Source organism: Gekko japonicus, unplaced genomic scaffold (genome assembly GCF_001447785.1).
Source record: "Gekko japonicus isolate JY-2015 unplaced genomic scaffold, Gekko_japonicus_V1.1 scaffold5141, whole genome shotgun sequence".
NCBI lineage: Eukaryota > Metazoa > Chordata > Lepidosauria > Squamata > Gekkonidae > Gekko > Gekko japonicus.
In genome coordinates this window covers 42,383-52,413 of record NW_015171043.1, presented here as the reverse complement: position 1 = coordinate 52,413, position 10,031 = coordinate 42,383, and the positions used below count along the sequence as shown (strand labels likewise).

The window sequence follows — 10,031 nt, the reverse complement described above, 5'->3', positions numbered from 1 at the left end:
GCCGCGCGGGGGGGGGGGGCTCTGCAACACCTGGTTGCTTCTTGCTCCTCGTGGCCTGACTAAGAGCTGCTGGGAGCAGTGGGCGGGGCTTGTTGCATGTGCCCGCCCCCTGGGCTCTTTACTGCCGGAGCTCCGCACCTGTGCTACCTATCTGAAGAAGTGAGCCGTGACTCCCCGAAAGCTCCTCCCCTGCCACACATTTTGTTAAGTCTTTAAGGCGCGGCTGGACTCTTGGCTCTTTTCCGCCGCTGCAGACAGACTGACCCGGCCACCCATCCCGATCTGTCTTCTAGAAAACGTTAGAGAAGATCCACGGAGCGTTGCGGACGGAGTACCAGTGCCGCAGATGCATGATAATCACGCGCTTCGACGTCACAATTGAGTCGTTCCACTGGTCCGAGAGAGCAAAGGTGAGCAATCGGGTGGGTCAGCAGCAGTGTTCCCTCTAAGCCAGGGGTGTCAATAGGGCCCGATCCCAAGAAGCCCACGCAGAGAAAAGTCTTTCTCAACACCCACTAGCTGAGATCCTTTAAGGCAGGGGCGTCAAACATGCGGCCCGGGGGCCGGATCAGGCCCACAGTGGAACTGGCCATTTCCTGCTTCCAGTTCCGCTGCTGCTGCTGCATCATAGCTTTGCTTCGCCAGACTCTCTCAATCGCTCAGCCATTTCACGTTTTAAGCTGGGTTGTAGACTCAGAACTCTGAGCATGAGATTTCTGTGGGGAACGCCAATAAATCAAAAGTAGGTTTGCAGCTTACAGAGCTAATGTTTTAAGCATGTTTTTATTTTAAGTAAAAAAAAGAAAACACCTTTGTGTTTGTGTCCTTTATCAAATTTATATCTTCGCTACCTGGCATTACATTTTATGACACGCATGGCCCAGCCCGACGAGGTCTCGTTTATGTCAAGATCCGGCCCTCATAACAAATGAGTTTGACACCCTTGCTCTAAGCTGAATGAGTGTGAGGTAGTTCACAGATTTTTAGCCTGCAGTTCACAGATTTTTAGCCTCCAGCTCACAGATTTTTGTCTTAGCTCAGGAAGGAGGGTTCCCCATGCAACAAATTGATGCAGCAGCCAAATCGCTCACTCACAACTTTAATGCCGATGGCTCACAAAGTAGAATTTTTGCTCACAAGACTCCACAGCTTAGAGGGAGCGTTGGTCAGCAGTCAGGGCGGCTTGCTGCCCCCCCTCCCGACTAGAAATGTTGGAATCGCCAGTTCAGCCATCTCCTCCATTCAAGTCCTTTCAGCCTGCTTTTATCTCACAAAAGTGGTATCTGGAACGAGTCACTTGCCTGTTTTCTTCCATCTCTCGCGTCCGCTAGGATCGCGGCGCGGCCATGTCGAAGGCCTTCCGACCCCTGCGGCAGTCCTTGCAGAGGGAGTCTCAGATCAGCCTCGCACATCTGCTGGCAGCCAGAGACGACCTCTCGTGCATCACCAAGACCAGCAGCGGGGCCTCCCGGGACAAGACCAGTTGCGCCATCAACAAGGTAAGGGCCCAGGAGAAAATCTGGGACCCCAGATAATAGTGCTGGGTTGGGGACAGCCATATATTTGCAGCTGCATACGTGCAGTGCTTTTGCAGAAGCACAGAATTGCCCTGCAGAGCAATGGATGACTTAGGCGAATGAGTTTATCCCACCGGAGTCACTGGCCAATATGACCTGAGCCTGTCTTTAGGGGCTCTTTCGCTTGGAGAAACGACGACTGAGGGGTGACACGATCGAGGTCTATACGATTACGCAAGGGATAGAGCAGGTTGAGAAAGAAGTCCTTTTCTCCCTTTCTCACAATACAAGAACTCGTGGGCACTTAATTAAATTGCTGAGCAGTTGGGCTAGAACGGATAAAAGGAAGGACTTCTTCACCCAAAGAGTGATTAACACATGGAATTAACTGCTACAGGAAGTGGTGGCGGCTACAAGCATGGATATGGAGCTGAGGTCCATCAGTGGCTATTAGCCATAAGTTGTAGATAGGAACTCTGGGGCAAGTGATGCTCTGTATTCTTGGTGCTTGGGGGGGCAACAGTGGGAGGGCTTCTAGTGTCCTGGCCCCACTGCTGGACCTCCTGATGGCCCCTGGTATTTCTGGCCACTGTGTGACACAGAGAGCTGGACCGGATGGGCCTGATCCAGCATTGGCTTCTCTTATGTTCTTATGTCCGGGGCAAGGGATGCTCTGTATTCTTGGTGCTTGCGGGGGGGGGGGACAGTGGGAGGGCTTCCGATGTCCTGGCCCCACTGCTGGACCTCCTGATGGCCCCTGGTATTTCTGGCCACTGTGTGACACAGAGTGCTGGACCGGATGGGCCATTGGCCTGATCCAACATTGGTTTCTCTTATGTTCTTATGTTCTGTCTCTTGCCACCCACCCAATTCCTCTCTCTGATTACCCTTTGCTGATTTCCCCAGAATCAAGGGTGGTAAAATACCGTGGGCAAGCCCCGCTGGGGAAGATTTTGAAATGCCCCGGTAGCATTTGAGCAGGTCGCTGGCGTAGCACTTCCTGTCTGCTCCCCGTTGCCCCCTTGTGGCTGCCTCTGAAATAATGCCTCCCTTCCCCACAACAGGTGCTGATGACCGGCAGCGTCCCGGACCGGGGTGGGCGTCCAAACGAGATCGAGCCCCCTATGCCCGTATGGGAGAAAAGGCGAGAGGGGGGAGGAGATGGCGGCGGCCACCAGCGCTGGGGCAAAAGGGGGAAGAAGAAGAAAAAATAAAAACTGGGATTGTAAGCCCTCTTCCAAGTGGCGCACGCTCAAGGCTATGTCTGATTAATTGTGGGGGTGGGGCTGCAGGAACGGGGGTGGTGGGTGGCTGTGCCTTGCCTCCCATCAGGGTTCATTGGATGAGCAGATGGCTGCAAGGCATGACCGGAATCCGTGGCCGCACAGTTTCCTTTTCTGCAGCGGGGGGTGGGTGGGTTTGAGGATGCCATTTCAGTATACCTTTGAGCTGGAAGCGAGTCTCCTTATGATATGACGTGACCAATGTTCCCTCTAACCTAAGTTAGTGTGAGCTAGCTCACAGTTTTTTAGCCTCCGGCTCACACATTTTTGTCTCAGCTCAGGAAGGAGGGCTCCAGAGCAGTGTTTCCTCTAAGCTAAGTTAGTGTGAGCCAGCTCACAGTTTTTTAGCCTCCGGTTCACACATTTTTGTCTCCGCTCAGGAAGGAGGGCCCCAGAGCAGATTAATTTATGCAGCAGCCAAATCACTCACTCACGACTTTAATGCCAGCAGCTCACAAAAGTAGAATTTATGCTCACAAGACTCCACAGCTTAGAGGGAACGCTGGTCACGTGACAGCAGACGCCTGCCGACCTTAGGGAGGGATGAGTGTCTGGAACCGAAGTAGATTAGAAGAAGAAGAAGAAGAGATTGGATTTATACCCCGCCCTTCCCTGACAATCTCCTTTCCCTCCCCCTCCCCACAACAGACACCCTGTGAGCAGTGTTCCCTCTAAGCTGAGTTGGTGTGAGCTAGCTCACAGTTTTTTAGCCTCCGGCTCACACATTTTTGTCTTCGCTCAGGAAGGAGGGCTCCAGAGCAAACTACCGTATTTTTTGGACCATAAGACTCACTTTTTCTTCCAAAAAAAGTGGGAGGAAAAGTGAGTGCGTCTTATGGACCGAAGGTTTAGAATATTTTTTTCCCTGTTTTCCTCCTTTAAAAACTAGGTGCGTCTTAAGGTCAGGTGCGTCTTATGGTCCGAAAAATACGGTAATTTATGCAAGAGCCAAATCGCTTGCTCACAACTTTCATGCCAGCAGCTCACAAAGTAGAATTTTTGCTCACAAGACTGCAACTTAGAGGGAACTTTGCCTGTGAGGTAGGCGGGGCTGAGAGAGCTCTGACAGAAACTGCTCTTTCTCAAGAACTGCTCTGATAGAACTATGGCTTACCCAAGGTCATCCAGCAGGTACAAGTGAAGGAGTGGGGAATCAAACCCGGTTCTCCCAGATTAGAGTCCACGCACTTAACCACTACACCAAACTGGCTCTCGATTACTTGCAGGGCAAGAAGGAGGAGTAGAGATTGGATTTATACCCCACCCTTCACTACCTGAGGGAGTCTCAGAGCGGAGGCAGGTGGGGCTGAGAGAGCTCTCACGAGGACTGTTCCTGAGAGAGCAGCTCTGAGAGAACTTGTGACTGACGCAAGGGCACCCAGCTAGCTGCATGCAGAGGAGTGGGGAATCAAATCCAGTTCTCCCAGATTAGAGTCCGCCCTCCTAACCACTACTCCAAACTGGTTCTCCAAGGGTGGTGGGTTGATTCTCACGGATTTCGGTGTTTTGTGAACTCTTAGTGGAAGATTTACGAACATGAAATTGAGTACACTTCAGAGGACGGCAGAAGACAGGCAGGCCTGGCGTGATCTGGTCCATGGGGTCGTAACCGGGATGCAAATGCATCAGCCTATGAATGGAGATAGCGGTGGGAGAGCAAGTAAATTATTCTCAGAACTTCCATACCACTTCTGTTCTCTCTTCTCCACCTGCCGAACCATCTGCTGTTTCTGTGCAAGGTATTTCCCTTTGGCCACCCACTTTCCACACTGACATTTGGATGTGGAGGTTGGAGCCCCTGCCGCTCCTACTCTTTAACTACCTCCAGAACAAGGAGAGGTCTCTCTGGCCCCGCGCAGTCGCCCGAGGCTCATTCTAGTCTGCCACAGGCAGTAGCCAGCCCTGTCCCTACTTGGGAGCAGCTTTATTACAACAACAGAGGCGGCTCGAGCAAGTGAGCCCAGTTGCATTTCACACCATGAACAAGGGGGAAACAGCACGGAGGCTAGGACGTGCCCTTCAATAAATAGTCCCTTTTTAAATTCCGTTAGTTCGAGTGCTCGAATTTCCGAGCTGCCGGTTGTCCTCTTCTTCTTCGGGGCTGCTAGGCCTCGGACGCACGCGGGAGCTGTAGGCGGTCCATCCCTTCCAGGAGGAGAGTGACAGAGGGCTCGCTCTGGGTGGCCTGCACCGTGCTCAGAAGCCGCCTGTTCTCCGCCTCCAGCTCCAAGCTGCGGCGTTGGAGTTTCTGGTTGGCAAGCAGCAGCCTGTTCCGTTCCTGTAAAGCAAGGCGACAACGCAAGTGGCTCGGGGAGGCGGAGCTAACGAAGCAAAGCACCGGGACCTTACAGCAGGGTCCCAGCCAGGAGTGAGCAGGAGTAGCCTCTAGCACAGGGGTCCCCAAGCAAGGCTTCTGATTGGCCACTGGAGAGATTGGATTGGCTGTGCAGGTTTTTACAAACGTGGCTTCGGTGGCGGCTGCCACTGCAGCACAAGGACCTTCGCTGTGAGACTGAAGGTAAGCTGCGGCGGCCATTTTGCGGCGGGCTCCACCTCCTGCGGCAGCGCCCGCAACCCTGTGTCAGAACTCCAAAAGTGCCCCTGGGCTCAAAAAAGGTTCGGGACCCCTGCGACTAGCAGCTTTGAGCCAAGCCTCCCCTTAGGCTGGCACCCGTTTCCCTGGCTGTTCCACCCTCGTCCCGGAAGGCACAGATTCCACTCTTTGCCCGGAGACAGCCTGCTCTAAGGAAACCTTGCAAAGGGCTGCAGTTGTCCTTGGGGTTCTCCTCCTCTCCCCCTCCGTTGCAGAAGCGGCTCGTAATGATTTCTTGTTTTGGTGCGTGTGTTTCTTTAAATGTTTAGTGTGACTGCAGTAGTGTAAGGAGAGGGATGGAGGGAGATAAGTGTGATGTGATTGGCTGATGAGGAGGAGAGATGTCTATGAGGTGATTCTGTGTTCTGGAAGAGATGAGTGTGGAGAGTTTTTGTGAGAGTCTGTGTGACAGAGGAAGCAGTTGGAGCTTAGTTTAGCCTGTGTGGCTATATGAGCAAGAGAGTTCAGCCTGTGTGGCTATATGAGCAAGAGAGTTCAGCCTGTGTGGCTATATGAGCAAGAGAGTTCAGCCTGTGTGGCTATATGAGCAAGAGAGTTCAGCCTGTGTGGCTATATGAGCAAGAGAGTTCAGCCTGTGTGGCTATATGAGCAAGAGAGTTCAGCCTGTGTGGCTATATGAGCAAGAGAGTTCAGCCTGTGTGGCTATATGAGCAAGAGAGTTCAGCCTGTGTGGCTATATGAGCAAGAGAGTTCAGCCTGTGTGGCTATATGAGCAAGAGAGTTCAGCCTGTGTGGCTATATGAGCAAGAGAGTTCAGCCTGTGTGGCTATATGAGCAAGAGAGTTCAGCCTGTGTGGCTATATGAGCAAGAGAGTTCAGCCTGTGTGGCTATATGAGCAAGAGAGTTCAGCCTGTGTGGCTATATGAGCAAGAGAGTTCAGCCTGTGTGGCTATATGAGCAAGAGAGTTCAGCCTGTGTGGCTATATGAGCAAGAGAGTTCAGCCTGTGTGGCTATATGAGCAAGAGAGTTCAGCCTGTGTGGCTTTATATATGAGAGAGAGTTTAGACTGAGTGTCTAAACCTATCAGAGATGAGTTTTGGTGTATGAGAGACTGTGTGTGACGCCAGGTTTTGTCAGTTCTATATTCTTTCTTCAACAACAGTTCAAAAATACCCAGGAACCTATTTCGTTCTTTTTAAAATAAATCATTAGTTGTTTAAACCTATCCCAGCAATCAGAACAGTCCTTCCCCAGGGCCACATAGCCCTCTGAAGCGCCCAGACACTGGGTCACTCTACCAAAATAGAGAGATTTGGAATTTTTAATTCCTGGTGGCGGCAGAAATCTACCAAGTTTTAGGTACACAGAGTGTCGTTTAAAGGAGAAACAGTGTCCCCAATAAGCGAGTACACCACACGGCTCTTATTCCACAAAGCTGAAGAGAACACTGAGAAGCAGCGGGGCTCAGACCAGAGGATAGCCTAAAAATGGGTCGTTTTGAAAACTGGAGAGGGAATCCTCCTCAACTTTCGGTCAAAAATGTACTGCGGCATCCCCAGAGCCGTGCCACGCAAGGTGAGGCGATTCTTGTTTTACTGGAGATGTCGAGTTGGATCCTGCGGGCCTGATCCGCTAACGGGGGCCCTTGCCCCTGGGAGAAGGCCTTTGGAACAGGCTCCTCCACTGAAAGAAAGCACCTCTCCTAGGGGAAGAAAGGCCTAGCACCACTGTTCCCTCTAAGCTGAGTTAGTGTGAGCTAGCTCACTGTTTTTTAGCCTCCAGCTCACACATTTTTGTCTTGGCTCAGGACGGATGGCTCCAGAGCAAACTAATTTATGCAGCAGCCAAACTACTTGCTCACAACTTTATTGCCAGTAGCTCACAAAGTAGAATTTTTGCTCACAGGGCTCCACAGCTTAGAGGGAACATTGCCTAGCACCCAACCTGAATATCTGAATTTTTAAAATCCCCCGACCTTGTAATTCGGCGACTTTACAAACATCGTTTCGGCCGAAGGAGCAGGGGGACAGGATATTACATTACATGTTTAACTGAAACTTCGTCGGCCTTTTTCTCCGGTCTCGGATGCCTGCCTACTTCCTTTGGAGATGACAAGAACCGGGCGGGCAGGAGGCCAAATTCCCTTCCTTCCGAGGTCTTTGAGCCAAAATGGGAGTTTGCAGAGGGACCGGAAGGAGGGGCAGCCGATTTGCTAACAGAGTTAAGAGGAATTCTCTGGATTCCTCTTAAACTCCTCCCTGAAATCCAACAATCCCATTTGATTTCCTCTTCTTTTCTTTTTAGGAATTTGGTGTCAGGTTCGAATTCACTCTCATTTTCATCACAGAGAAATTTGGGGAGGGGGGATTGCAGCATTTCAGGATGCTTTGTAGATGCTTAAAGGCCAGTAGTGCTTTCCCCAGCCTTCCTATCTTCCTGCAAGAGCGCCACCCTTTTGGCATATAATATAAAAACAACCGCAAGGGCTACAGTTAACGGATGGGTGTATTGATTTCTCAAGAGAAACCCCTCTTTTAAAAATAGGGGGGGAGGAAGAAGAAGAGGAGGAGGAGATTGGATTTATACCCTGCCCTTCACTCGGAGTCTCCGAGCGGCTTACAAACTCCTTTCCCCTCCCCACCACAGTCACCCTGTGAGGTCGGTGGGGCTGAGAGAGCTCTTTCCAGAGTTGGGCGAGAACAACTCTGACGGAACGATGGCTTGCCCAAGGTCATCCAGCAGCTGCAAGCGGAGGAGTGGGGAATCAAACCCAGTTCTCCTAGATTAGAGTCCGCACACTTAAACCGCGACACCAAACTGGCTGGCCAAAAAGAGATTAAGAGGAATCGACAGCTACATCTATCACAAGTCTTTGGGAAACAGAAATGCCAAAATTCTCGCCACGTATGACCCAAGCAGCCAAGGGCAAGCTTGGCATGTTTTCGCCCAGGTAGATGCTTTTGGCGGTCGAGACGAATGCTTCCTGGGACACGGCATCCTTCGAATAACCACGAAGTAGCCGTGCCAGGTCTACCAAGCTGCCCGCTCTTTCGCCAGGGCCAATAATCCTCATGCCAAACACCAGGCCGGGATCTCACCTCTTCCAGCGCATTCAAATGCTCCAGGAGCTGCCTCTGCACCTTGCCGGGGGTCCCGGCTTCACCGTGGGGCTCCAGCTGCTGGTTCTCTGTTTGGGTGCAGGCGTGTTTCATCGGCTGGCTGCCCGGGGCGCTTGCGGACAGGGTTCGGTGACTCTTGTTCCGCGCTCTTCCCGGGGGGAAGGGAAACGCTTCTTCCTCGGACCCTGCCGTGATGGAGAAGGGTGGTTTAAAACCTTAAACACACACGAAACGACCTGGTACGGAATCAAAGCCGGGATTGGTCTGCCCAGATTGGCAGCGGCTTTTCAGGGTCTCAGGCAGGGGTCTTTCCCATCTAGAATCACAGAGTTGAAAGGGACCTCCAGGATCAACTAGTCCAGCCCCCCTGCACAATGCAGGACATCCACAAATACCTTTCCCCCCCCACACACACACCCAGTGACCCCTGCTCCATGCCTAGAAGAGGGATCCCTGACCAAACTGGCCTGGAGAAAAATGGCTCCCTGACCCCAAAGTGGAGATTAGCATTTCCCTGGGTGTGCAAGAAAGGGCCACGAGAAGCAAGCACTGATGCAACCCTTCCTGCCCTCCCTTCTCGTGATCTGCCTAAATTCACAGAAACAGAATCGCTGTCAGATGGCCTTCTAGCCTTTGCTGGAAAACCTCCAAAGAATGAGAGCCCGCCACCTCCCGAGGAAGCCTGTTCCGCTGAGGAACTGCTCGAACAGTCAGGGAGTTCTTCCTAACGTTTGGCCGAAAACTCTTTTGATTTAATTTCTGGGGCAACAGAAAACAACTCCATGCCATCCTCTATATGTCCTTTAACTGGAGATGCTGGGGATCGAACCTGGGGCCTTCCGCATGCCAAGCAGAGGCTCTACCACTGAGCCACAGTCCTTCGTTACGGCTCTCCAGGGTCTCAGGCGGAGGTCTTTCCCATCACCTCCTGCCTGATCCTTTTAAACTGGAGATGCCAGGGATTGAAACCTGGGCCCTTCTGCCTGCCAAGCAGAGGCTCTGCCACTGAGCCACAGCCCCTCTTTACGGCTCTCCAGAGTCTCAAGCGGAGGTCTTTCACAATACCTACTGCCTGATCCTTTTAAACGAGATGCTGGGGATCGAACCCAGGGCCTTCTGCATGCCAAGCAGATGCTCTACCACTGAGCCACAGCCCTTCTTTACGGCTCTCCAGGGTCTCAGGCGGAGGTCTTTCACAATACCTTCTGCCTGGTCTTTTTAACTGGAGATGCCGGGGACTGAACCTGGGACCTTCTGCATGCCAAGCAGAGGCTCTACCACTGAGCCACAGCTCCACTTCATGGCCCTCCAGGTTCTCAGGCAAAGAGGTATTTCCCATCCCCTCCTGCCTGGTCCTCTTTAACTGGAGATGCCGGGGATTGAACCTGGGACCTTCTGCATGCCGAGCAGAGGCTCTGCCACTGAGCCACAGCCCCACTTCATGGCTCTCCAGGGTCTCAGGCAGAGGTCTTTTCCATCACCTCCTGCCTGGTCCTTTTCACTGGAGATGCCAGGGATTGAACCTGGGACCTCCTGCATGCGAAGCAAACGCTCTT

General features: G+C 52.3%; 2 protein-coding genes across 2 annotated transcripts in view; one reads left to right on the top strand and one right to left on the bottom strand.

The window, feature by feature from the left end:
* Positions 1–2,758, top strand: part of FAM98C (family with sequence similarity 98 member C) — a gene marked incomplete at its 5' end in the record, with an annotated part of 9,089 nt that extends 6,331 nt beyond the window's left edge. The window contains 3 exons of the mRNA XM_015419043.1: positions 294–410; positions 1,332–1,499; positions 2,582–2,758. Coding sequence (XP_015274529.1) covers positions 294–410; positions 1,332–1,499; positions 2,582–2,731 — 435 coding nt within the window. The remainder of the gene's footprint in view (positions 1–293; positions 411–1,331; positions 1,500–2,581) is intronic.
* A 1,963-nt stretch (positions 2,759–4,721) lies between these two features.
* Positions 4,722–10,031, bottom strand: part of LOC107117013 (RAS guanyl-releasing protein 4-like) — a 33,536-nt gene continuing 28,226 nt past the window's right edge. Inside the window, exons 14-15 of the mRNA XM_015419045.1 lie at positions 8,455–8,660; positions 4,722–5,078 (exon numbers count right to left, since the gene is read on the bottom strand). Coding sequence (XP_015274531.1) covers positions 4,905–5,078; positions 8,455–8,660 — 380 coding nt within the window. The 3' untranslated portion in view covers positions 4,722–4,904. The remainder of the gene's footprint in view (positions 5,079–8,454; positions 8,661–10,031) is intronic.